This window comes from Bos javanicus, chromosome 27 (genome assembly GCF_032452875.1).
Source record: "Bos javanicus breed banteng chromosome 27, ARS-OSU_banteng_1.0, whole genome shotgun sequence".
Classification (NCBI taxonomy): Eukaryota; Metazoa; Chordata; class Mammalia; order Artiodactyla; family Bovidae; genus Bos; species Bos javanicus.
The window spans coordinates 1788294-1815468 of record NC_083894.1 but is presented as its reverse complement, the minus strand read 5'-3'; the positions used below and the strand labels follow the sequence as shown (position 1 = coordinate 1815468).

At 55.5% G+C, this 27175-nt stretch overlaps 1 protein-coding gene across 5 annotated transcripts in view; it reads right to left on the bottom strand.

Moving 5' to 3' along the window:
* ARHGEF10 (Rho guanine nucleotide exchange factor 10) overlaps positions 1 to 27175 on the bottom strand; it is a 61925-nt gene that overhangs the window by 1936 nt on the left and 32814 nt on the right. For 2 of the 5 annotated variants that reach the window (XM_061404040.1, XM_061404042.1), the window contains 17 exons: positions 26796 to 26873; positions 26404 to 26583; positions 25622 to 25738; positions 24694 to 24786; positions 23826 to 23996; positions 21982 to 22127; positions 21605 to 21798; positions 16710 to 16825; positions 16219 to 16346; positions 15960 to 16060; positions 15667 to 15788; positions 14931 to 15017; positions 14082 to 14284; positions 13369 to 13526; positions 11118 to 11260; positions 5196 to 5370; positions 1866 to 1988 (listed from right to left, as the gene is read on the bottom strand). In XM_061404040.1, the coding sequence (XP_061260024.1) occupies positions 1866 to 1988; positions 5196 to 5370; positions 11118 to 11260; positions 13369 to 13526; positions 14082 to 14284; positions 14931 to 15017; positions 15667 to 15788; positions 15960 to 16060; positions 16219 to 16346; positions 16710 to 16825; positions 21605 to 21798; positions 21982 to 22127; positions 23826 to 23996; positions 24694 to 24786; positions 25622 to 25738; positions 26404 to 26583; positions 26796 to 26873 (2335 nt within the window). Of the gene's footprint in view, positions 1 to 1865; positions 5092 to 5195; positions 5371 to 11117; positions 11261 to 13368; positions 13527 to 14081; positions 14285 to 14930; positions 15018 to 15666; positions 15789 to 15959; positions 16061 to 16218; positions 16347 to 16709; positions 16826 to 21604; positions 21799 to 21981; positions 22128 to 23825; positions 23997 to 24693; positions 24787 to 25621; positions 25739 to 26403; positions 26584 to 26795; positions 26874 to 27175 lie in introns of those variants that run through there. The other 3 variants (XM_061404041.1, XM_061404044.1, XM_061404043.1) reach the window with 3 other exon arrangements.

Here is a 27175-nt window from a genome sequence, read left to right as displayed (position 1 = left end):
GTGAGACCCCATGGAGCCCGCCAGGCTCCTCTGTCCATGGGATTCTCCCGGCAAGAATACTGGAGTGGGTTGCCATGCCCTCCTCTACGGGATCTTCCCAACCCAGGGATCTAAACCTGAGTCTCTTACATCTCCTGCGTTGGCAGCTGGGTTCCTTACCACTAGCGCCACCTGGGAAGCCCGTGTCTAATATGACTTCCACCTCTTCCTTACAAACTGGCACCTAATATGGTCACTCAGTTCATTTTACTCCATCCTCTCCCACTACCTGTCCACCATCCTGTAGTAAAGAGACATCTCATATAACAAATGGAGAAAGTAAAGTTTCATTTGGGTAAAAGAATAAGGCTAGATGAAGTACAAGCTAGAATCAAGATTGCCAGGAAAAATATCAATAATCTCAGACATGCAGATGACACCACCCTTACAGCAGAAAGCGAAGAACTAAAGAATCTCTTGATGAAAGTGAAAGAAGAGAGTCAAAAAGTTGGCTTAAAGCTCAACAGTCAGAAAACTAAGATCATGGCATCCGGTTCCATCACTTAATGGCAAATAGATGGGGAAACAATGGAAACAGTGATAGATTATTTTTGGGGCTCCAAAATCACTGCAGATGGTGACTGCAGCCATGAAATTCAACGATGCTTACTCCTTGGAAGAAAAGTTATGACCAACCTAGACAGCATATTAACAAGCAGAGACATTCTTTTGCCTACAAAGGTCCACCTAGTCAAAACTATGGTTTTCTAGTAGTCCCCTATGGATGTGAGAGCTGAACTATAAAGAAAGGTGAGCACCAAAGAATTGATGCTTTAGAACTGTGGTGTTAGGGAGAAGACTCTTGAGAATTTTTTGGACTGCAAGGAGATCCAACCAGTCCATCCTAAAGGAGATCAGTCCTGAATGTTCATTGGAAGGACTGACGTTGAAGCTGAAACTCCATTACTTTGGCCACCTGATGCGAAGAACAGATTCATTTGAAAAGACCCTGATGCTGGGAAAGATTGAAGGCGGGAGGAGAAGGGGACGACATAGGTTGAGATGGTTGGATGGCATCACCAACTCAACGGACATGAGTTTGAGTAAACTCTGTGAGCTGGAGATGGACAGGGAGGCCTGGCGTGCCCAGTCCATGAGGTCGCAAAGAGTCAGACACGACTGAGTAACTGAACTGAATGGAAAAAAACAGGGTGTCCTTCCAACTTCTGTTTAGAAGTGTATTCCCTTCAGAGCATTCTCTGCTGTTGCTGTTGCTCCCTCTGTACTCGAGTGAGGTGAGACACGTCTCCCAGCCCTGAGCTTGGACACGCAGGTCGTTTCCTGCTCTTTCCGCATCAGGCCCGCTCCTCCATCTGGCTGCTTCCCAAGACAGGCTCCTGAAGAGGAAACCTGACTGCTGACGCTAGAGTGTCTTCAGGTCCTTGACACCCAGGTGCTTTCCAAAAGGCCGTGCCTATTGGAGCTCCTCCCAACACTGCACAAAAGCACAACCGAGCCTGCTCAGCTGCTGGTCTCTTCTGCTGCAAAGCATACCAGCATCCGTCTTCACTGAGTAAAGGCATATAGCAAGACAGAGACTAACAGATGGAGAAAAAGGTAACATGAAAACATGTTTTCAGGAGGAGGGTCTCCCTGGACCACTGATGACAGAAACAGGAAAATAAAAGCATGACCTGATGATTCAAGTTGATAAACAGTCTTTACAGGACGAAATGAAGGAAAGAATGGTGGGAGGAAAGGAGAGCGAGAAGCCACCGAGATAATTCATACTAAGTGAAGACACAGCTGGACACAGACCCGTGGGCTCAGTAAGCGTCCGGGACAAGAAGAGGCCCCAGAGACGCAGACGCGCGGGGTGCACTTACCGGTCACCTTGGGGATGCCCTGCAGACGCGGGACGGGCAGGGCCACCACGACACCCAGGCTGGTGCCCACCATCAGCAGGCCGTGGCAGACGAGCAGGCTGGTCACAGACAGCCGCTGGTGCCCTGGACGGAGGGGACAAGAGAGCTTCTGCCCGCAGCTCAAGCTCCGGGGCAGCGGTCCCAGGAACTGCCCAGAAACACTGCAGACCCCCACCCGAGCGCTCCCCAAGCCACATCTCCCAGGAAGGCGGGTGTTGCCAGAGCCCTAAGCTCACACTGCGATGCTGCAGCCAGATGAGGAAGACTCTGAGGGGTGGGTGCGTCCCGGCTGCACTCAGGACCACACAGCCGTGGCCAAGGGACAATCCAGGCATGACACTCTAGGCACCACTGGGCCAGCGCTTCCAGAGCCGAGCACATCCCCCAGAGCCGTGCAGGAATACCATCTACTTCCAGGCAGAGCCACACGCGCACACACACACGCATGCACACACACACACACACGTCAGACAGCGGCCACCGTGAGCCAGGGCCCACTTGCACAGAAGAGACCCCACTGTGGGTCGGGCTCCCAGGGCAGCCCACCCCAAGCCTCTCAGGGAAGAGACACAACTGAACGCTGCACAGAGGTCTGTGGGCAGGAGATGCCTGAGGTCTGGGCAGCTCTGGGAAACACTGAGACGAGACTCTGGAGTTCCAGGGAGGGCTGACTCTGGGCTCACGGCCACCCCTCTGCGACCCTGCCCCCAGCAGCAGCGCCTCCAGCAGGAGCTCAGCCAGGCGCCATCCAGCGGCTCCCTTCAGCGCTGCACTCGAGCGCGAGACCAGCCGTCCAGGCTGCTCCCAGGAAGCCAGGAGGACGCTTAAGAACAGCTGGACCCTTCTGTTCCCCAGAAACGAGTCATTTCCAGCTTTTCTGCATTTGACCTGAAGTTCCCCTTAGATAAACAGTGTGAAAATGAATGGTCTAAACGCAAAAGCCAAAGGCAGGTCAGCATATCTACAGAAGTCCCTTTATGATTACTTTTGCAGCAACAACCACCACCAAACGAAAAGAGCAGCTACGGAAGCCAAAGCGTTGGTTTTACTTCTAAACACAGGCATGTGCTTTTTAAAAAGCTAGTGTACAAAGTTCCCAGGATCCTGAACGTGTGCCTGTGGGGGCGGCTGGGGCTCTGGCAATGACTAGGACCTGCATGTCTGCCTGCATCTCAGTCTGCTCCCTGGCTCAAAAACAGTTACTCTCGAGTCTGGTTTAAGTTGCTGAATTCCCTTCTGATGTGATTGATGGGACTTAGAAAAGCTACAGTGACTTTTTGATTAGATAGAAAACGTGGCTGTTTCATTTGGTGGCGTCACCCCTGGAGGGCACTGCGTTCGCTGCCCGGGCCCTGCGAAGGCCGATCTGACGCGCACTCAGCACGCTCCACCCGCCCTGCCGCCCTGGACACAGCAGGAAACAGCTGCATCCTGGTGTCCCTCGTGACCCAGAGGACACGCCACCCTCTGAACCTTGGCCAGAACCCCCCACCCCCAGAGGGGAGCTGGGAAGGCTGATCGGCTGCCCTTGCAAACGTGCGTGCTGACCCAAGGCGCCACCACCGTCTGCTGAATCCGACACGGCTTATGGCAAACGTGTGGCACTAACGGTGCTCAGAGTGAGCTCCAGAGAGGACAGAAAGAGGTGGCTCATCACGCAGACCCGGCCCACAGGAGCGCCGGCCAAGCCCCTGTAAACTAAACAGGTCATCAACACTGTGACAAAAACAGGCATGAGTTACAGTATATATTTTTTTCCAACTCTTATTCCTCCTCGCCTGGAAAGTCTTCATTTCTAGAACCTACTGGGATTGCACATTCCCAGAGAGCACAAAGGGACAGGTTACGTGTTACTGTCGTTTCTGCATAAAAAGCAAAGCCCACTCAGTGGCCTCAGGAACACAGCTATAGAATGAGGCCCACACACACGTGTCCAGGGTGACGGGAGCCCAGTGGCTGCAATGCCGCAGACCCGTGGTGCACTGACTGAAGGACTGAGTGTCAGGCAGAACACCACGAGGCACTCACTGTGCACCACTGGCCCGAGGGTAAGACGATTCAAGAAGACACGCGAGAGGGGTTCCCTGCTCCCAGATCACCAGTACACCGAGAACCAGACCCGAGGCAGACAGCTATCTGAACATCCTGGCAACGCTGTCAGTGAGGCCGCGGCCTCATGCCAGTGTACCCGAGTTCTGCTCTAACTTCCACTTTCCTCACGGCCTGCCACACCTGGTGGCTCCAAATCCAGAAGTAAAATACGAGATGCAGACAGAGCACAAACCCCCGGGTACCACCGAGCTTCTGAGGATGTCTCACACGACACACTGACACGGAGCCCACGCCAACCAGAGACTCCGCCTCGACGGGCCACAGCTGAGGAGGAAAGGACCCAGGCCTGGAGCACGCGGGGCGGAGCGGGCAGGTGGGGCAGGCACGGGCCCATGACAGTGGGCAAGGCCATGTGGGTCCTGAGCCTGACAGCAGGAGCCACGCTGGTGGGTAAGACACAGGGCATTAGCCAGAGGCGGGGATGGGGAGACAGGGAGATGGGGCCCGCCCGCAGCCCAGCGCACATGGGCCACGGGCCTGCTGGGCTCTGACCCACGGGGACTGGGGGCTGGGGCGCCTGGGGGCCCACGCAGATCCGTTCACACCACGCAGGGCGGCCTTTGCTCTGCCAGCAGCCAGGAGAGGTGGCCAATGTGGAGAAGGACAGGACGCACCTGAGGTGTGAGCATGCTTCCAGAAGGCCTGCTGAGACATGCACACGTGCCAGGCAACTCACGTACATACTAGCTACATGCATGTACATACTCATACACACGGGCCACGTGCTAATACATGACAAGCACGTGTGCATACATAATAGCCACATGCCTACATACACACACACGCACGCGCGACACACGCAGCCCACGCCCCCCTGCTCTGCATGCTGGCTGCTCTGAGTCCCGCTGTGGGAGCACCTCCCTTCCTGGGGCTGGTGGAGCCCAATGGGCCCGCCCTGTGACTCCCCAGGGCCCCCACAGCCTCTGGCCAGTCTCCCCCATCCTCCGCTCCTCTACTTCAGGTCCTGCCCACCCCCGACCCCGGGGCCTGCTGACCACAAGGAACAGTCCGCGACCCTCGGCTCTGAGGAGGGCGCCCCGCTGGGCCCCGCGCCCCAGCCCTGGGGAGGCCCCACCTGGCAGCATGTGGTGGACGGGGGTGGCGCCCCAGCCCTGGGGAGGCCCCACCTGGCAGCATGTGGTGGACGGGGGTGGCGCCCCAGCCCTGGGGAGGCCCCACCTGGCAGCATGTGGTGGACGGGGGTGGCAATGTTGACATCCTGCAGGTGCTTGAGCGTCTCCGTGTGGAACAGGCGGAGCGTGGATCCCGAGGTGAAGGCGACCCAGATGCCCACGCCGGCGATGGCCATGTGCGAGACCACCATGCCCTCCTCCTGGTGGGCCTCCAGCTGGCCCTGCGGAGACAAGGGAACAGACACGGTGTGGCGTCGGGTGCTGCGCACTGAGTCTCGGGCGGCCTGTCATCCCCCCATCTGTGTGCGGTGTCCAGGCAGCACCCCAGACCTCACCTCCCGTCAACCACCTGCCATGAGGGCACTGTCACCCCAGACCCAGGGGCGCTGAGCAGCAGGCCCTGGACGCGTGTGGACCCATCAGCCCCAACCTGAAGGGAGCGAGGGGCCACACTGCCCATGGGGAGACCCGGGAGGCAGCAGGATGCTCGCCCGCTCTCAGCGCCCCTCCACGTCCCCCACTCCGGTCCCTGCACGGCCACCTGCTGCTGCTCTGGCTGACCGGGTCCCCCCGAGCCTCTGGGCTGAGCATGTCCCCACCTCCACCCTGACTGCCCTGCTCTGGGAGAACCCCAGGAGGACCCCCGCACCCTGTGCCCACAGTGGACAGCTGGTGCTGGGCAGCTGCGGTCACTGCCAAGGACTGAGGGGCAGGCGGGGTGAAGCCCAGAGACTCGGAGCGAAGGAACAGCATGCCCACAGAAGCCCTCTTAGCCCAGAGTGGATCACAATCCTGCCCCACTCCCTGCCCTGGAAAGAGGTCACTGAAGACCCCCTAAGGGTAGACAGCAGGTTCACCCCTGTCCTGGGGCTGCTCCTCAAGTGCTGAGAGCAGGAGCGTTCACCACCCGCGACGCAGGCCGTGCACCGTCCTCGCACACACACGGGAAGGGTCTGCTGGCAAACCTTCCCGCCACATCCACACCGCCGGGCACACCCGAACTGGACCTGCGAGTGCGCTTTTAGTAGGGTGGGGATTCCAGTCCCTAGGCGTCACACCGCGTCTTAAGTGAAGGTGGCCCCGAGCGCCTTGGGGGGTTTCTGAGGCCGCTGCACAGGGGCTGCAGAGCCTGGGGAGGAATGGCCAGGGGTCACCCCAAAGCCAGAACTCCGGCACCACCGAGATTCTGGAGCGGCGGCGCTCAGTGGCTGGAGCACACAGTTCTGTCGCCACCACGAGCCACAGCCACACGTTCCCTCGGGAGGCAGGCCCCTCCAACACGCATGTGCGCCTCCCACAGAGTCTCCCGATAATCACAAGTGCAATTTAAACATGCCAGCAGGCTGGGCCGGCGTCTCAGTCAGGAAGGCGTCCTGAGTCCTCAGGGAGAGGCCCTCCTGAGCGCACGCGGAACCCCACAGTCCGCTTTCTGGGGAAGGACAGCCTGCGCTCCAGCAGCACTCGGGCCTCAGCTCCCCAACGCCGTCTGCGGCACGCGTCAGCGCTCCTCTGCTGTCACTGCTGTCTCCGTGGGGGTGACACGGTGTCTCACGGGCGCTTCAGTCTGCGTTTCCTTGAAGACTAACGATGTGGTGTGCCCTTCCCTGAGTGCGTGGGCCTACTGGGTATCTTCCCTGCGGAATGGTCCATGCAGAGCCTTGGTCCACTTGTGAACTTATTCCTGCTCTGACTCTTGAGCCGTTTAATGTACATCCTTGGCAGGTCCATGACTGGTCTGTCAATGTGTCCTGCCTCCCGAGGGTCGGCTTTGCACTCTGTTGGCAGCCTGTGGAGGGGCTGGGCTGCCCCACCTGCGTCGTCACGTGACAGACACAGCGGTTCTCTCCTGACGGGCCTCCCAGTGGACGGTCTTGGTCCTCGTCTTCTGAGAACCGGCGCAGACCCCTCGGGAAGCCCACTGCCCAGACGGGGCTGCAGGAAGTGGGCGCCTGGTGTCACCCCACACCCCGCGCACCGCCGAGAGAGTGGGCGGCCGGCCTGCGGACTGCATGCAGACACTGACCTCCCATGTCCGGTCACCTCCGAGGGAGAGCTCAGGACAGCGGGGCCACCCCGGGAGGCAGGGCCAGGGGGCCCCCCAGAGAGGAACAGGGCGCCACGGGGCCGTCCCCACGCTCCCAGAGCTTGACGGAGCACCATGCCTGCGGCCCTCTGGCGGCCGACTGTCTCAGCGTCAGTGCTGAGGCTTCTGCAGGGAGCCCGGAGGCCGCAGTCTGGGGAGGCGGCCGGTCCCACCCCCGCCCAGCCTGGGGCAGGCCCGCTGCTTCTCCAGAACCACCGTCCTGCGGGTCCTCTGGTCACATGTCTCCCAGGAGGAACTCACAGGCCGGTCCTGGTGCCCCCCCGACTGGGCCCCGCGGGCCCACGCCACCTCGTTCCCTCCAGAAGGGCCTCAGTCCCCACCCCGCTGCCCTCCACCCGCAGGCACGGGAACTTTCCCACGGAGCTCTGCAGTAACGCTCTCAGTGCCTCTTCCGAGGCCAACCTCACGCCCCTCCCCTCAACGCCTCTCAGAAAATCCTCCGGGAAGACAGATTTCCTCACTTCTGGTCGGTGTTTAAATCCCTGCCCGCCCACGGCCTCCGGAGCACAGCACGGGGCTCAGGGTCACGTGGCAGCTGGTTCCAGAAACAGAGCCCAGCGCACCGCCTCGTGGCCGCAGCCTCTGCCTTGCCAGCCCTGCCCAGGCAGGCTGTGCCCCCAAGCCCTTGATGGGCCAGAGGCTGACAGCCCCTGAACCCAGGCGAGGACTCTGAGCCCCAGCCCAGCCTGTCCCCTCACACCCCCATGCCCATGCTCAGCCTGTTTCTGGGCCGAATGGCCCAGAACCGCCTGCTCACGTCCCTATCAGCCCTGCCCTGGGACGCTGTGTGTCCTTCCTTCTGGGGAAGCCCGCCTCCTCCTCCAGACAGGGCCGCTCTGGGGGTCAGGTCCCCACTCAGAGGGCCCCTGCCTGGTGCAATGCCTGACAGCTGGCTTCTTAAGAGGCAGGACGTGGGGCCTGGCAGACCCACAGCTGTCCTCACCCGGACATGCCCCCCAGGGCCGGCGGCCAGCATCGCCCTCACCCACCCTGGGCACCGTGACCCGCCCCTGAGTTCTCCCCATGTGCCGGCGCTCTGCACGGCACCTGCACGCGGTGAGCACAGGACACGGCTCCCTGCGTGACGGACAGTGCGAGTAAGAGCTCATCTCAGGACGCTCGGCTTGCCTCCCGCTGTCTCAGAAGCCAGGTCTTCTGTTTGAAAACGGGAAGTTTCGGCAACAGGGCACCTAAGTCCCCTTCTACCATGATATCATGAGGCTCCCGACACCAAAGGCCTCTGGAGGGGCAGGGTCCCGACCCTCAGTGGGTGTCTCAGAACCGGCCCACCCATGGACTCAGCACTGTTCCCGCTGTGCCCTGCGTTTCGTCTTTCTACAGAGTGACAGGAATTAACTCAAAAGAGACACATCAACTCAGGCAACACTCTGCTACCTTTATAACTTTTCCGTTTCATTCTTCCCATTTTCCCCTTCAGCATCAGGGGTGGAGGTAGAAGGAAAGCTTTTTGTCCTTCTTTCCTTCTGTCTGTCTGCAGTCAGTAGTACTGCACATTGCAGAAAATCAAGAGTAAGGAAGAACAGGCCTTAATGGAAACAGCTCCTGTAAGAAAACTGAGACTGAAATTAAACCATGGCTCCCAGACACAAAGCTGCGTGGTTAGCACCCACAGAGCCCGGAACATTCCACGTGCTCCCAAGCGTCAGGCTACCTTCCGAGCTGCGGCCGTGTTCCCAAAGCTTGACGTTTTCCTAAAAGGCATGAAATGAGTCCCAGAAAGGAGGCTCTCGTAGCTGGGAAGGAGGAAGAAGCCTGACCCCCAAATCCATGCAATGCAGCTCCATTTCGTATACTGAGCATTCATGGTTCCCCGTCTGCTCTCCCTGACCCAATGGCGGGCAGGTGGGGAATTCTATTCCCACAGCACTGGGCACACGGCCTGCCCACGGCAGCACCATGACACTGAGCTGGCCCTGCAGACCTGCCACCACCTGGAACTGGGCCAACCACTGCCGAGCAAAGGTCACTGCAAGCACACTTGTATGCTGCTGAACCTCAGACACCCTTTCCTTCCGAATGTACATCGTATCTCACCTTCTGATTGACCCAATCCAGAAAGAGTGCAGCCTCATGAACGTCACAGCAGCACGCCATGACTGCCCATGGCACCTCTGGGAACTCTCCCAGCAGCAGCTGCCCACATTTATCCTACACCCTCACCCCCGACCAAAGAGGGTGGAGACCACCATGATTCAGATCTCTAGGGCTACACCAGCAGCCCACTGTGGTCTCCCTGCATGACGGAACCACGGGACAAATTACATCTTTTCATAACAGCTGTTCTATATATAAATACATCTACTCATTTTGGTACTAAAAATGCACAGAAAGGAGGCTCTTACTTAAATCCAAACATACTATTTCTGAGTATCCGAGATTTATAGCATACACTCTTTGGAATTTTTGAATGGAATATATTCTGAGGATTATAAGGTCGTACTGTTACGCTACCCTGGAATTGCCCTGGTGGTGGCTACAGAAACCATCTTTCCGGCTTTTGGTATGAACGTATGACAAAATTAATACACTGGTTTTGGAGAAGTGTCCTAAAGCAGCGGTGCCCAGCATGTTGGCGCCAGGAGCGTTTTCATGGAAGACAATTTTTCCTCGGGTGGAGGGGGGTAGTTTCGGAATAAGACAAGTGCATTCCATTTACTGTGCCTGCTACTCTAGCATCACGTCAGCTGCACCTCAGGTCAGCAGGCACTAGACCCTGGAGGTTGGGGACCCTCTTCTAATGAAGGGTTGTTATATTATTATTCCTTCTGTGTGAAAAGAAATCGAAATACGACCACCGTGCAGTGTGGGGCTGAGCTGGGATGTGAACTCTGACTCTCACAAGCTGACTGATAAGGGGATGCTGCTGCGGTGCACGGCAGAGAAACGTGGTTCCAGCAAGTGGTTTCCACGCTGATGAGCCTCCTGTGCAGGCGCTGTGGTCAGTGACTTCTTCACGCCCCACTGAGGGTGTCTTACTACCCTAAGGTACGTGAAGTAAGAAGGAGCAGATGCATAGAAGCAGAAACAAGTTACTACACAAACACTGACAGGGACTCCCTGGAGGGCCAATGGCTGGGACTCAGCGCCTTCACTGCCAGGACCCTGGGTTCAATCCCTGGTGGAGGAACCGCAATCCTGCAAGCCGTGCGGCACAGCCAAATAAAGAACAAACAGGAAATACCGGGCAAAGCCAGGTTCCTCTCCTGCCTCCGCTCTTGCCATCAGCCCCGTCTCCTCTCCTGCTGAGCGCTGACCCTTTGTCACCTGAGGAGGCTCTGTCCTGAGGGCCCCAGGGAGGTCACCTCAGAAACACGGAGGAGCGGCTTGTGGTCCAACGGCCAGCACACCCCACTGTCGGCACCTCATGTCTGTGGCTTTGTTTGGGCTCTCACATCCCTCCGTCCACAATGCCTCCAGGGTAAAGAGTCGGGGTCTGAGACCGAGCTCTGATTTCTCCAACAGCTGTCATCTCTACTGAATAAATCCGTTTATCGCACTGACGCGAAACATCTCTTCAATCAAACGCTAAGCTTCCATATGTCCCTGAAGACTACCCACTATGTTCCTACCGAGTACATTTTTTAAAGTAACATTAATACTAATCAGCGGGTACGCAATGCATAATTATCCCCTGGGTGTGGCTGGAAAAGGGCTGTGGGATCCTCAAGTTAATCCTTCTTCCCACGCCAAACTAGGAGGGCTCTCCCTTTAGCGCAGTGGCCGCAGGCAAGACGCTGCCTAAGCTTTCTACAGGTGAGGGGCACGCTTCAGCCACGCCTGGGAAGTCAGTGCACTGGTGCATGGTATCTTTCCCACACGGTGTCGTCACTTAAAACAACTTACCTCCACGGCAAGAGTCTCCACACTGATGATGAAAACTTGACCTCCAGACGCCGCCCACAGTGTGTCTTCCATCAAGAGCAGACTTCGAACTGGGAGGACGCCTAACTTAATCACCGTTTGAGGCTCGGAATTCCAGGATCCATCTTGAAAGAAAATATTTCAATTTCATTCAAATTCAGTTTCTCAAACTGACATTTCTTCAAAGACGACACACAGATGGCCAACAGGTACATAAAAAGATGCTCAGCATCACGCATCATCAGGGAAATATAAGCCAAACCCACAGTGAGATACCACCTCACACCTGTCAGAATGGCCATCACAAAAAGACAACAAATAACAAGTACTGGTGAGGATGCAGAGAAAAGACAAGCCTTGTGCACTGCTGCTGGGAATGTAAGCTGGTGCAGCCACCTTGGAGAACAGTATGGAGGTTCCTCAGAAAGCTGAAAAGAACTACCACACGCTCCAGCAACACCACTGCTGGGCACATATCAATCCACACAGAACAGAAACACTACTTTGAAATGATACACACCCTTCAATGTTCACTGCAGCATTTACAACAGCCAAGACACAGAAGCAGCCTAAGCTGCTGATGGATGAACAGACACAGAAAACGTGATACGTATACACACAATGGAATATTACTCAGCCATAAGAAAGAATGAAATCGTGCCATTTGTGAGAACGTGGATGGACCAGCAGGACTCAATGCTAAGTGAAATGAGTCAGAGAAAAGGAAACACTGTTATGGTCTCACTTATATGCGCAATCTAAAAAAGCCAAACTCAGAAACAGAGCAGAAGGGGAGCTGCCAGGGGCTGGGGGTGGCAGAGACAGGGCGATGATGGCCAAAGGGCACAGACTGCAGTTATAAGACGAAAGGTTCTGAGGACCCAATGTGCAGCATTATGGTTACAGTTGAAATTTGTTAAGAGAAAGGACCTTAAATGTTCTCAGAACAAAAAGAGCAATGGCTAGCCTGTGATGCGATGGGGGTGGGAGCTAGCAGGTGGTGGTGACCACTTCGTAACATGTACGTGTATCAAGTCGAGACACGGTGTACCTCAAACTTGCTGTTGCTGCTGCTAAGTCACTTCAGTCATTTCCGACTCTGTGTGACCCCATGGACAGCAGCCCACCAGGCTCCCCCGTCCCCGGGATTCTCCAGGCAAGAACACTGGAGTGGGGTTGCCATTTCCTTCTCTAATGCATGAAAGTGAAAAGTGAAAGTGAAGTCGCTCAGTCATGTCTGACTCTCAGCGACCCCATGGACTGCAGCCTACCAGGCTCCTCCATCCATGGGATTTTCCAGGCAAGAGTACTGGAGTGGGGTGCCATTGCCTTCTCCGGTACCTAAAACTTACACAGTGTTATATGTCAGTCATATCTCAGTAAACTTTGTGGGGGCGGGGGGAGGGGGGTAGGTTTAAGTTCACCCAATAAACAAAAATAAAGCCTGAATAAATTCGTAACACTAGAAGAAATGGACACAGACACCCCAAATCAAATTGGAGACCAGATATATCATAGTCATTTCAAACTTTCAAATAGTCGATAGTTCCCATGAAATTTAAACTCTACTGGAGCAGCAGAAAAAACAACTTGAGTAATGCTGAACAAAGGTTGCAGAGAAGAAAAGCAGAGAGAATCCCATGATAAGCACTCATGTGATTCTAAATACATGTGTATTTAAACACGAAATCACACCAAGCAGGAGCGAAACAATGGGTCCTCTGCAGAGTGAAACCTCACTGAGGGGCCCCGGATCCTGCTGCACCGCTCATCCTCTGCAGGAGTTCAGCGCGGGCCTTAACCCACCCCTACCCGGGGCCGCGGGCTTCTGCTCTGGGACGCAGTGAAGTGTGTGCAACAGCTGGCGCTGTGCCGGGCGGCCTAACCCTGACCCTAACCCAACAGCGGGCGCTGTGCCGGGCGGCCTAACCCTGACCCTAACCCAACAGCGAGCGCTGTGCCGGGCGGCCGGCTTCTGTCTACGTCCTCCCTTCAGGACCGACTGAGTTACGGGAGCCTCGGGATGCGGGGTGGCAGGTACTGATGGGACTGCCGTTTGGCCCGGAGTGAACCACCCCTACCCCAGATGCAGCAGTGACACCTCTGCGCAGGCGCGCCCCGGGACACTCACCATCCTCTGCGCAGGCGCGCCCCGGGACACTCACTATCCTCTGCGCAGGCGCGCCCCGGGACACTCACCATCCTCTGCGCAGGCGCGCCCCGGGACACTCACCGTCCGCTCTGGCGTAGACGGCCACGGCGCCGTTGACCAGGCCGGCGTATAGGCTCTGGGCTGTGCAGGCCAGGCTCATGACCGTGGACTTCTCCGGGGTGAAGAAGTGCTGCAGCCGCACCTTCTTGCAGCCCTGGCTGCTCTTGTAGATGGAGATGCTGAGAGATGCATCACCCGGTGGGCGCTTGCTCACATGGAAGGGCGCGACCACCAAGCAGGAGAACCCTGTCCACCTCAGCCTGCCCTTCCCCACCTCCCGCTCCTTCTGCAAACACCTGGTTGCAGTGAAAAGGCTGCTGACCCTCTGATCTCTCTCTTCTCTTTTAAAAGACAAGTTCTGGGTTCTTTTTCAAGCCTAGTTCTTCCTACAGATCTAGGGACTTCACACTAGGAAAGTCAACGCAACTTCCCTTTAAACTCTGAACGATGCTCAGTGTGAGGTTAACACAGAGCACAACTGTTTCATCCTGAAGTCTAAGAGTGATGTGCACTTAGAAGCATGAATCAGCAGCAAGCGCGTCCGTGGCAAAGGGCAGCAGGAACTAGAACTCTCCCTGTCAGGTGCTGCCGCTCCCCGGGGTTCCCCGGGAACGTCCCACACACGGGCTCCTTCAGAGTCCGAGTCCCAGCCTGCTCCACCCTCACTGCACAGACCCCAGCAGAGCCGCCAGGTAGGGGCAGTGGCAAGGCCCAGGGCGGGGGGAGGCGCTCACCTGCCCTCCTCCGTCCCCAGGCAGACGGTGGGCACGCCCAGCACCCGGCCGCCGCCCTCGGGCTCGCGGGGCCTGTCCTCGGCGGGCACGTACACCATGCACAGCACGCGGGACTCCACGTTGAAGCACTCGATGACCTTGGGGCTGGAGTTGTGGAAGGAGACGATGGCGATCTGGCCCATCTGACTGGTACAGCTGCCAATCTGGGGGTCGGGGGCAGAAGTGAGCAGGGGGGGGCTCCCACGGTACCTGCACAGTGGACCCCCCAAGGCCACAATGAGACCCAGCTCTGGAGTGGAACCAGCTCCCAACAGTGTTGAATGACCTTCCACGTATGCTCCCTCTGCCACCCTCTGTGTTGTTAGTTAACCTTTTCCTTTACTTAAGCAACGAGAGAAGTTTTGCTCTTGTAAAAGTCACATTTACATCCTTTAAAACCTGAACACCTAGCACCACAGTAGAGGCCCATCGATATGTAATTCAAAGTCTGGAAATACAGACTAGAATCAATCTTAAACCAGGCCTTACCTAAGAAAACAAGGATATAAAAAGAGGAGAAAAGGGGTGAGAACTGCCCCAGTTGAAAGGAAAAAAAAAACATTTAAATACTTCTATTATTTAAGTTAGTTGTCTTTGGACTGAAATTAATCTGGAGAAGTTTTATTGGAAAAAGAAAAAAGAGAAACATTTCACTCTAGGATTGTCCTTTTCTCATCCGGGACTTCCATGTTTATCGCGCACTGACCAGTAACAGCAATCTACGAGACGGCCCTGCCATTTTTTCATCTCATTAATTGTGGATATGGATTCTTCACAAACCTGAATTAAAAACAAACAAAGGCGTCTTACCCACAGGAAACCGTGAGCCACGGAAAATGAGTCTGACTGATTCTCGTTATTCAGGTACGGCTCAGGATTATAAACAGCACATTCAATCTAAAGGGGAATACAATCAAAGACTCAAATTTAAAATGGGACACAGAGGAGGCTGGAAGGCAAGTCTTTTAACAGATAACAATGTCTGACATAAGCCACGGAAATGACAAAGACTAAGAGAGGAAAAGATGGATGTATGAGTTGTAGAGATTTCATTTTTAGAAGCAAACACCTCAGTGTGCCCGGGGGCTGCATCCCCACGGGGGAGGCCACATCGACAGGCCCATGCCTCTCCTAGGGAGCGGGCTCTGCCACTGCAGGAGTCCCCGTAAACCGAGGAAGCTCCAGGTCTGAGTGTCGGCCAGAGACCACATGGGAAATAGTAACATGTCTCTTAAAGAAAGATACAACCACGTGTCTCAGAGCTCACAGCAGTCACTGGTCATAGTGCCTGAGTGCACAGCACAGGCACACCAGTACAAGGCCACCTGGAGATGGGTTTGCTTCAGTAAAGAGTGGGCCCCACACCCCAGGCCGGCAGAGGGCCCCAACTATGACCCACGTGGGAGCCCAGCTGCCATGCGAGGGGCCTGGGAGGAGGGCAGGGCAGCGGCCGAAACGAGCAGGCTCTGGCCTGAAGCACCCCAATTCTGCAGGATCTCTACACACGCCAGACCAGAGGCCACACCCAAGGCTGCCCAGGCCCCACCTTGAACTCCTGCTGCTTGGCCACTGTCACGGGCATGTGTCCCAGGAGGAGTGGGTGTCTCTCCTTCCTGATCTGGTTCCCGTCGTCCTCCACGCAAAACCAGCCCAGGTGGTTCTCCTCCTCTGCAGCCACCAGAGAGAACGGACAGAGGTGAGGACGTTCTTGCGGGTGACCTGACAAACCCCTTCTCAAGCTTCCTTCCCAGCCGCGGGCTTACCCTCCCGGGCGTGCACCCATCATAAGAGGAACGCATGCCACCCCTCATTTCATCAGCTGACCTCAACCCGTCTTACCCAGGGCGAGCTTGGCCATCTGCAGGCTGTTGATCCAGGACTCCTTGATGGCGGGAGTGAAGGTGTTGAACACGGCGGTGAAGAAAGTCGGCCGGCCGGACCTGCAGGGAGAAGGGAAGGCCGTTCACTCCGCAAGTGGGCTCCAACACGTGAAATCCAGTCCCGGGGCCTGCCTGTAGGATACGGTCCCTGAACCGCGAAGATGAGCAGGTTGGGACAGAGGCCCGAGCTTGCAGGCTGCCCGCTGAGGCCCACTAACTTGTCCTGCTTCCCCGGGAGCTGCAACTGCACGCGACAGCAGTCGGCCGCACGGATCTCTTCTTCCTTCTTCAGAATCAGCCTCTGTAAGCCAGACATCCAGTCCTGGGCCACCAACGGGTTCAGGTTCTAGGAGGAGACGCACAAGCGCACAAAAGTGTTAGTAAGACAGCACCAAACCGAGGGAGAGGAGAAAAGCGATGCCATGAAGTGAAAGACCCAGGGAGACCAGTGACACTTCTCACGTCAGGAAAAAGGCCCCTTGGGAGGAGGGTCACACGGTGCCAGGACGTTTCTAAGAGAACTGAGGCTCGAGTCAGCCTCAAGGCGAAGATGGTTACACTGGAAGGCTTCAGCTCCTCAGAAACAGGAGACATCGACAGTCAGATCAAAGCTTGGAGTAACTCCAGTCCTCCCTTCTGGGTGGTGGCAGCCATGCTGACGATGGTTTAGAGACTAAAACAGAATTTGAACCCAAGGTTCGGCTGTCACCTGATAGTTTCCTTTGAGGTTTCCAACCAGCTGAGTGATGTGACCGATGACGCTGAAGTCATGCAGCAAGTTTTGCAGGTCTTGATACAGCTGCCCCGGCCCCACGTAGACTCGGTCTGCAACACAGGCGATAAAAGGCGCACGCTGAGGACTGCCCTGGTGCTCCAGCGGCTCTGGAGGCAGGGGGCCCTGGTCCCACCCCTGGTCAGGGAACTAGATCCCACAGGCTGCAACGGAAGATCCCAAGTGCGGCAGCTAAGACTCGGCGCAGCCAAATGATACTAAAAAATTAAAGTGCACAAATCTCAGCATGTTCCTGCCAAGGCTCGAGGAAGGAGACTCAAGAACTGAGTCAAGCTCACCCAGAATTTTTTAAAGGTGAATGTTTCTATGTAAGGAGATGCTTTCTGTTTCTGACCTTTCATTTTCAAGTAATCTGAGACTTTCCAGAAAAGCTCTAACAGCATAAAGTTCCCTGCACCTGGTGCTGGATGGTGACGGGTCAGAACCACAAGAGCATCCTCACAAAGCAGGAAATCACGTGGATGCAGCAACACTGACCAGCGTGGCCCCACCCAGACCTCAGGGCTCCTGGGAAACCGACAGCTTCTCACCAAGCCTGTCTCCATGGAAACTGCAACAGGCTTGAAATCTCAGGGTTGGAAAGCCAAGTGGAGTCCCTGTGGCCAAGGACGCAGTGACTGTGCCCAGAAACCCCCAGGAGCTTGGGCCGGGGCCCAGCGGACATGGCCGACGGCAGCTGTGCACCCGAGGGTCCTACATCACCCCAGGCTCCCAGCACACACCGGGTGCCAGGGGCCTCCAGGACCAGGGCTCTCCAGGCTGGGGGAACCGGGCAACAAGGAAGTCGCAGACAGACGCCAGCAGGGATGGTGGGGGCGCTCCCAGCTCCTGACGTGCATATCACCCCAATCCACCGCAGGTCTCCATGGTCTGTGCCCGCTCCCGGACGGGGGCACCGCACGTGGCTGCCGGTGCCCCGCAGAGCCCCTCTGCCCACAGCCACGGCCGTACCCGAGCCCAAGCGCATCTCCCCTTGGGACAGAGGCCCAGCCATGCCTCTGGTTTTCACTGCCAATCGTGAGCATTAAGTAACTACATAGAAATCAATGGGAGTGATTTTCCCAAAATGACATGCATCAGAATTTGCACAACTGCTCCCGCCTGCTGAAAGGTTTCAGGAACCTGTCCTCAGGATGGGCCAGCGGCCGGGTGGCAACGCCTTCCCCCTCTTGTGTACACGTCTCTGAGGGCCTGACAGCTCACCCCCTGCCCCAAAGGCCCCCCAAGCGCCCATGTTGTGGACCAGCCCCTCAACACCTGCCACGGTGCCCACCTGGCACAATTTCTTGCAAATTGAGGGTGGTCTAGGGGCCACTTGTGGAAACTGAACTGAGGTTACGAGAATCCTAGATGAAAAATCCAATGTCACCTTATTTTTGCCATAAGGGAAATTTATTTCCTTATAAACCCGCCTCCCGCAATAGCATGGAGCAGAGTAAAACTAAGACATGGTGGGCACAGAATTTTGCAAAATAAGTTCCTGAACTTAAACCAACCGAGAGCTTCTGGCTTGCAAGGCTCCACACCTAGCAGAAAGCTTGAGGCCGCACGTGGCACCCCCCGAGGACAGGCAGGGCGCGGGGCGGAGGCGCCTTCCATCCCGGCTCTGCAGGGCCCTCCTCCCACAGCTGTGGCTGCCAGGCAGGGAGGCCTACGCTGTCCCCACCACTCGACAGCAGCCCAGCCTGCAGCGCTCAACTTCAGAAAAGAGTCATTCAAACAGCACAACAGTCACGTGAACATCGGGGAGCAGGGTTTCTAACTCAGCTTCTCAAAATAACTTGGGATGAGAAGCGCGGGAGCATCAGGAGAGACATCAGCGAGGGCGCTGCAGCTGTTCTGTGAAAACTCCGGCACGACCGAGGCAGGCCGGCCAGCGAGCGGCTCGCGGACGGGAGGCTCCCAGCTGCCCAGACCCGCCGGAGGGACCCCAGCACTCAGCCTGGCACTGGGGTCGAGGGCCGGACCCCGCCCACAGGGGCAGCTCACTGCCCGCCCCGCAGGACCCGCCCTCTCTCCAGGTTCACCTGGCAGATCCCTCATTGCTGCTGCCGTGGGGCGAACACCTGGACCATCTTCAGCGTCTCGTGAGCGCCGGACAGCATCACGCTCTGTCCCGGAGCTGAGTTCCGTCTGCCCACACTTACAGAATCAGCAGACTTTAGTTCTAACCGAGAGGGCCTTTTAAAGACCATTTACTCCCCCACTCACCTTTCATAGCTCAGAGCTAAAAATTAGACTCACTCCACAGTTGGGGAAACCACAGAGGTTCCCACACTAATCCCAGGTGAATATCCGGGCCCACAGTGCTGCCTGCATCTGTGTGCGGAGGACCCCAAGTCAACATGGACCCCCACTCCAGGCTCGGCATCCGGCACACCCTGACCCCCTCACCGTCTGTTCACCGTGCACTTAAAATGGGTGAACTGTGCTGTGTGAGAGTACCGTAATCTTAAAAATTAATAAATGCTTAAAAAAGTAGCACATCTAACACAGAACCAAGACTATTAAACGGGTGGCGGCTCTGTCTCCCATCCCTGGGACACCTGGGTCGAGACCATGCCTGCCCCCCCCACCTGGAGTCTCCCCACCCGGAAACCGCAGACAGGCCTGCCGTCACCACCGGCGCGTGACACGGGCCTGCTGAGGACACGCGGGTTAACCTTTCTCCTGCAGTCAGGGGCCCGCCGCCACCACCCACACGTGACTCGGACCCGCTGAGGACATGCGGGTTAACCTTTCTCCTGCAGTCAGGGGCCCTCCACCACCACCCACGTGTCACACAAGCCTGCTGAGGACACGCGGGTTAACCTTTCTCCTGCAGTCAGGGGCCCGCCGCCACCACCCACGCGTGACTCGGACCCGCTGAGGACACATGGGTTAATCTTTCTCCTGAAGTCAAGAGGCCCGCTGTCACCACCCACGCGTCACACAAGCCCACTGAGGACACGAGGGTTAACCTTTCTCCTGCAGTCAGAGGCCCGCCGTCACCACCCACACGTCACACAGGCCCGCTGAGGACACGAGGGTTAACCTTTCTCCCCGAGAGGCCGGCATTCCCTCAGCATCAGCAGTCAGGGTCACCCTGCTCGCCTCTGTTCCAAGAGGAAGTATTTTACTACCTTATCAGCAACGAAAAGGTGTTTTCCTTTTCCGACCTTAGGCTTTGTTCTCCAGCGTCCAACCATGTGTGTAATTGAAACCGTAAGAGGAAGAGGCCCATTGGATGGGGATGGATCTAGGGGCCCATCTCCATGGCAACTTCTCGGTCCCAGGGTCTATCTGGGGGCCACTCAGTGGTCTCGGTCCTATTAAAGACTTGGCAGGACTGCCGTTGTAAGGCCAGAGCTGAGCAGCTGGACAACCCTAAATTCAGAATGAAAGCAAAGGTGTTGTCTGCAAAGTGACGCACCGTCTCCTGATGGACAGTGAGAACTGCGTGCCTGATTTGCTGGGGCAGGTGGGAAGTTCCTGGTATCATCGAGGGCTCAAGTGCAGCAGTGAACCTAGCCTGGGTTTTTGCTTGTAATACTTTAAAAATCAAGTCATCCTGCGTTTTGCTTTTTAACCTGCTGACTTGACTCCTATTCTAAGCTGGCTCAATGTGAACCATAAATTAGAAGATGAACAAGAGAACGCAGTGTTCCCAGGAAAACACCATCTATTTCATGGATCGAAGGCATCCCTGGAGATCTAACACAATGAGGTGATCGTGATCACAAACACATCTTGGGCTTGCTTCCATGGTAATAGGCACGGAAACATTATTTTTGTTCACAAAAACAAGACGTAATAGGATCTGCTATCCTTCCAAGTCATTTAACTAAATTTTTAAGAACTTTCACATCTTCATGTTGCTCTTTATTAAGTGAAAATGTTAGTAATCGAGTCAATTTGGAGACTATTTCTCCCTTGCTCCCCCCTACTCCTCAGCTGGTCCCTCCTTAGGAAAACCTGTGATAAAGTCTGGTATTCTGGCTATTACTTGAGACGGTACGCACACTGTTTAAACAGCACCATGAGTTTTCATCAGCAATTCAGGAGTCTAGGAGCACATGCTCACGGAGCTCACTCCTCAAGGAGGTCACCAGACGCGTGACTCTTAGCATCAGGCGAAGAAGAAGAGCAAGCAGTGAGCAGGCCCCACGTTAGTGGGGACCCAGCAGGCACTGTTTCCTGTCCCCCTAGGCCCAAGTGAACGTGCGTGCTCACTCGGAAAAGCTACACCTTTCAAAACAATTGATGGGACGTCCCCCTTCACTGTACTTTAAGTACTCCACAATTCAGGGGCTGAGGCCAGTGAGTACAATTTAGCCGGGTTTTAACTTAGACTAAAAAAAAAAAAAAAAAAAAGCAGAAGATGAAAGTAATGACTACCACTATGACACCAAGTTCAAATTCTAGGGTCTGCAGACCCTTTCCTAACAGTCACCATGTGCAGGACTGCTGAGCACCACCCAGTGCCGGGCCCTTCCCCGAGTCCTCTGTGAGGGGCACAGGCAGGCATGACCCCCATGGAGACGGAAAGACACGGGGCAGAGACCTGAGCCCACAGCCCAGCCCACGCCCGCTGGGACTCTCTGCAGCCACACGACATGCCCTCTGCAGAGAGCAGGGCCCTATCCTGGCTTCTGGTGGGGGGCACAGTTCAGGATGTGATGACATCCCAAGGGCAGGCCCCCACTCTCAACCCGGAAAGGGGACCACTCAGAGAAGAGCCGCCAGCTGGCGTGTGTCCACGCTCCCCCCACGTCCCCCGTAAGAACCGCGCCACCCACACCTCCCGCCTCAGCCCTGGAAGCGTCACTCACGGGGCTTGGTGCTGGCTGCCAGCAGGCTCTCGGGCGCTGGGCCCGTGGGACAGCGGCCGCCCTCTGCCGCACCCTCGCTGCCACCGTACTCGACCACCTCCGCCTGCCCAAGCGGGACACTCCACTTTAGTAGGTACCTCTGGCCCGACGTCACCGCGCCGCTGTCGTGCGAGGCGCTGCGAGAACTGGGAGCCCTGTTTTCAGCAAAAACCACGGGGACATGTCTCCAGGCTTCTCTTCCCGGGAGACGCCACGGAGACCCACCCGACATGCTCACCAGGTGAGCTCTGTCCACAGTGTCTGTGGGAAGGGGACACGCCACCCGCTCCACCCGTGCCCACAGAGCTTGCATGGGCTGACCCCGGCCGTCCACTCACCGGGTGCTGACCGTGGCGCACATGAGCACGTCGTTCAGCATGAAGAGCCGGCGTTCCTTGGTTTTCATGATCTCCCCCCGGTCGTTGTAGACGGTCTCTATCACGTCGTCAGAGCGGATGAGGTAGCGACTGCCGCTGCTTAGGAGCTAGGTATTCACAGTCCATCAAGGAAAAGAGAAAAGATGAGAAAGAAGCCTCATGAGAGACATGAGCAGATAGTGTCCAAGTTTTATAGATCCTCTTTTCTTTACAGAGAAACCCTGTTTCCAGCCACACTTTGTGTATGTATAGCACAGAGCTCAGAAAGTGGCTCTTTTAAAAAACATTTTTCTTTTCCCTTAAAACCATGCTATTCTCTTTTTTAACTGATTTATTTAACGTTTGGCTGTACCCTGCGGCATGTGGGATCTTCTCTCCCTGACCAGGGATTGAACCCACTCCACCCACATTAGAAGGCGGGATCTCAACCACTGGACCACCAGAGAAGTCTTGCAATTTTTTAAAATGAATCTAAACAGTGGCAGGAATCTAACTTCCTTCCTCGAGCAGTTTCTCCAGCTAAGATATGCTGACTCAGCCACAGAAGGCTCACTTATTTTCCCGTGTCATTCACTGCAACCCTTCTCTTCCAATGACTCCTCAGAATACACACTCGTCTTCAGGGACGGTCACCCCCACCTTTCCTTTACTCAAGACACCGTCTCGACCTGGAAAGTCTGTGGGAGTCTTTATTCTCTGCTTTTATTTCTCCCGAAGGATATCATAGTGACATAACATCCTGACTGCTCGTGGTTGGCCATGTTTTACTTGTCTGAGCCAAATAAGACACTCTTGGTTTCCAAAGGAAAGGTGCTTAATATTCACTGGTAAAATGACTTAACTCATGCCAGAGGCAGACTTATTTTAGCGCTTTAGCCTGGCAGGAAACCAGGAATCCCTGGGCCAGACACCCACCCCGGCTAGCCAACCTCACGGGGATGAAGCTGCATGTCACTGACCCATCCATCAGTGACACCGCCCTCAGAGCACGCCGGCTGCCCTGGGTTCCCACACATTCTGGTACCATGGGGAAGCAGGACTTTAAACAACACGAACCCTCCTGAGAACATCTGTGAACGCTACTTTCTGCTTATAAAAATTCCTATACAAACCCTTTGGAGACTCAGAGAAAACCTGAGCTTAAAATGTATGATCATAAAGTGCTTTCAGTTAAATTATTAGGTGTCAGTATCCGGTAGGAAAGGACTCCTGCTGACAGAAACAAAGGTGACTTTTAGCAACAGAGACTATTATACATAATTCTTCAACACGGCTCGTATCCAGTAACTGCTTCCTGTGAACAAGAGCTTCAAATAAAAATGGCACAGCCTACGTGAAACCGGATTATCGTGGCAGGAACACGACCTTGTAAACACAAAGCTGTTCTGCGTCCCTTCTTCATGACATATGTAGCTTGGTCCTGCATGGACAGGACAGGTAAGACCACGTGTGACTGCCTATGTGTCTGTGAACGTCCATGCTTCAAGCAGGACTAAGAGGGAACGCTGCATTTTGAAAGTAAAATTCAGCTAGAAGAGTGACTCTTAACCCTCCCTGGGCCCTGGGTCCATCTGAGGACCTGGTCAGCCTAGGAGCCGCTTTCCAGGAAAAGTGCTCGGACCACATGGGCCTTGTGTGCACTTTCCAGGGTCTGTGACCTAGAGGCTCTCCTTGGACCTTGGTCAGCAGCTCTGGGCCCAGAGAGACTCGCCACCAAGGTCCCGGGGGATTAATAATAAGTGGCTCAGAGAGCCACAGCTCATTAGCACAAGCGGAAACAGCCTACAGAGAGGAAAAGCGTCCACCTTGTTCAGGTACCGCTCGTTGATGGCTTTTGCTATCTGTTTGATTTCACAGCGCTGGTCTGCGTCTCTCTTCCTCTCGTTCAGCTTCTCCGCTAGCGTCTCGAGCTCCGTCAGCGCCATCTGGAGGGGCAGCCGGTCGGGGTGTCCCCGGGGTGTGTTCTTCAGCATGTCCTTCAGGAAACACAAGGCAGGGGGAAGCTGACACGTGAGGCCGGGTGGGGGGCAGATGGTCACCAGGCACACCCGCCCCCTCATCGCGTGGCTCCAGCATGGGCTGGGGGGAGGAGGGTTCTGGCACTGCTGCTTCTGGGGAATAAAATAAGCCCTGGGAAAGGACAACCAACTCAGTGAATCATGCTTTGGCTGAACATTCGAAGCTCCTTTTGCAAACACAAAATTGACTCATTAATCGGGGGTGGGAAGGGAAACAAGATTGCATTTCCAGGGAAGGACCCCATGGCCGGCTCGCCGGGACCTCAGAAACTTCTGCCCTGCTAACGGTCAGGCTGCAGGTCTCAGTGAGAGCGTGGCAAGGGGACCCACAGACGCTTGGGATCTCCTTCCCAGGTGTGTGTCCTAGTACTGGGCTTTGAGTGCCGTCTGCCTGGGGGGCACAGGGAGGGCCCTGTGGGGGCACAGTGCGGTCACCTCCTGCACCTAGGTGCCCAGCTCCAGACTCTGAGTCAGGTTCGGAGAGGGCCGTCTACGAGCCGGGCGCTGTCACCTTGGCGACCTCGAAGACTGCCCTCCCTACCCCGTCCCACCGCCCCGCCCCAGGCCCGCCCTGACATAAGCCACCCGGGAGGATGGACCGGGGCTGGGAGCCTGCCATGCACACGAGGACCCAGAGGGGCAGAGGGAGCCTCACCTGGAGCAGCAGGATGAACTGCGGGAACCTCTGGATGGGCTTCGTCATCAGGCTGTGCAGCGTGACGCGGTCAGGGCTGGACTCCTGACACTGCTGCGGGGACAAGGCCCGTCACCCCGGCTCAGACCACGCCGCCCCCCTACCCACCCGCCCGCAGGACGCAGCCCCGGGGAGGAGCGCACACCACCCGCAGCGCCCACCAGGGACCTCCACGGCTTCCTGCAGCCACTCCCAGCAGGGTGGGGTGCACCCCGGGGTCAGAGGAGGGGCAGACCCTGGAGCCCCTCCAGCACTGTGGGGCTCATCTTCAGAGGATCTGCTCCCTGCCTGCCCTGGAGACCAAGGGGCCCTCCAACCAGATCCCAGAGCCTGACCCTGAGGTCACCAGCAGCAGGCAGCCGGCCCCTGGGTCTGGGGTCTGGTCTCCACTCTCTGCCTAGACCCATCTGGCTACATCCTTCTAAGGATGTCCAAACAAAGTTGGTTTTCAAGAAGCTACTTTACCACTAAAAATTCATCTTTATTTCTGGTACTGATCCAATACCGAGGGCCCCATTGGTGCTAAAATCATTACAATAAATAACATTATACGTTTAGAGGGGAAATTTGGTAAAATCTCACTACAAAGTACTAGGCATCGAACCTGTTATCAGTTCAGTTCAGTCCAGTCACTCAGTGGTTTCCGACTTTTTGCGACCCCATGAACCGCAGCACACCAGGCCTCCCTGTCCATCACCAACTCCCGGAGTCCACCCAAACCCATGTCCATCGAGTCGGTGATGCCATCCAACCATCTCATCCTCTGTCGTCCCCTTCTCCTCCTGCCCTCAATCTTTCCCAGCATCAGGGTCTTTTCCAGTGAGTCAGCTCTTTGCATCAGGTGGCCAAAAGGATGTTAAAAAACACAAAAAAATTTTCAAGTGTTTACCTTTAAAAATTCAAGGAAAGCAGGTTTTGTAGCACACGTTTTCTTAAGGATTGCCACAGCTGTGCTGAAATTATTCACATATTCACTATAAGCATCCAGCACCATGGATTTAGAAAACTGTAATACAAGAGAAAATCGAGAAATGAAAATAATGGAGGGTTCACTGCCTCCCTGCCAAGCTTAGGATGAAAGACCGAAACCTGCATGAACAACAACCTCTCCGTCACTGTGCTCTTTTCAGGGACTAAACTTCATTATGACTAAGTGTGATTTTTTTTTCTTTAAGCAGACTTGTTAGGAGCCTGTGGCTCTTACTCTGCTGACCCCAGGGCACTTCAGTGCTTCCTAGCTCAAAGCCGTGGCAGTTTGGCTGTCAGTTAAGAAAGTTCCTGACTATAGTCATATAAAGATGACAAGTACAGACATCCTCCTTTAAACTGCTGCTGACCGGCACTCTGTGGACAGAAGGTCGGGCGCCTCAGTGTGCGGATGTCCTGGGTTCCTGACCTGACCGTCCCATGGAGATGCCACTGTGTGGTCTGAGACAGATCGGGGCACCTGAGCCTCTGGATGTCTCCACATCCTTCCCCAGGTGCACACAGGTAGGTGCACAGAGCCTCCTGACCGCAGACCGGCTTCAACAGGAGGTCCGCGGTGTCCGTCCGGGGTCAGCCAGGGTCAGCCGGGCTTGCATCAACAGGAGACCCACCCGAGGAAGAAGGGAGGGGGCCCTGGAGCTCAAGGGAGCCCTGCAGACCCTCCTCGTGCACCAGCCCCGTTACCGAGGCCACGAAGACGTCTCCGATCATCTCCACTGAGTCCCACTCAGCCACGCGGCCAGCCAGCGCGATCTGGAGCAGGCAGTGGCACTGCAGCACCTCCTTGACCCGGAAGAAGACGGTCCTCAGCTTCCTCTCGCTCAGCACCTTGGGCTCCATCTCCCACAGCGGCTTCTCATATTGCTGAGGCGGAGACCAACAAGCACGGCCCAGGCTTTTCTCAGGTTCAACAAGGAACACAGAGAAGCTCGCCCTTATAATTACATGTGTGTCCAAATAAACCGCATGACTCTTGATGTCAATGCATAGACACAACTCTCAGAGTCTTTTAAGAACTTTGCAAATTTGAGTATTTTATAATTCATAAAAGACAAAACAGCGTGATATTTGGGTACCTCCAATATCCTCTTAAGAGCATCCACATAGTTTTTCTCGCTGTCAACGATCGAGCCCAGAATGTACCTTCTTACGACCTGTTGGGAGTTTGAAAACACAATGGTTAAAAACTGCCTCGGAAAACAGCAAACAGATTTAACTTCTGTTGAGGCTTATTGATGAAGTTTCTCCGTGTTCAAAACAGTACGTAAGTGAAACCTCCCAAGGCCTTAAAATATATTATGTTAACGATCTACCATGATGGCATAAGACATACTTCCCCATCACTACAATTCTGTTGTTTTTTAAAAACAACAGATTATAAACCACAACTCGAGCAACACAGCAAAATCATGGCATTAATAGCAATTTCATTCACTCATACAACAAGAATAAACTG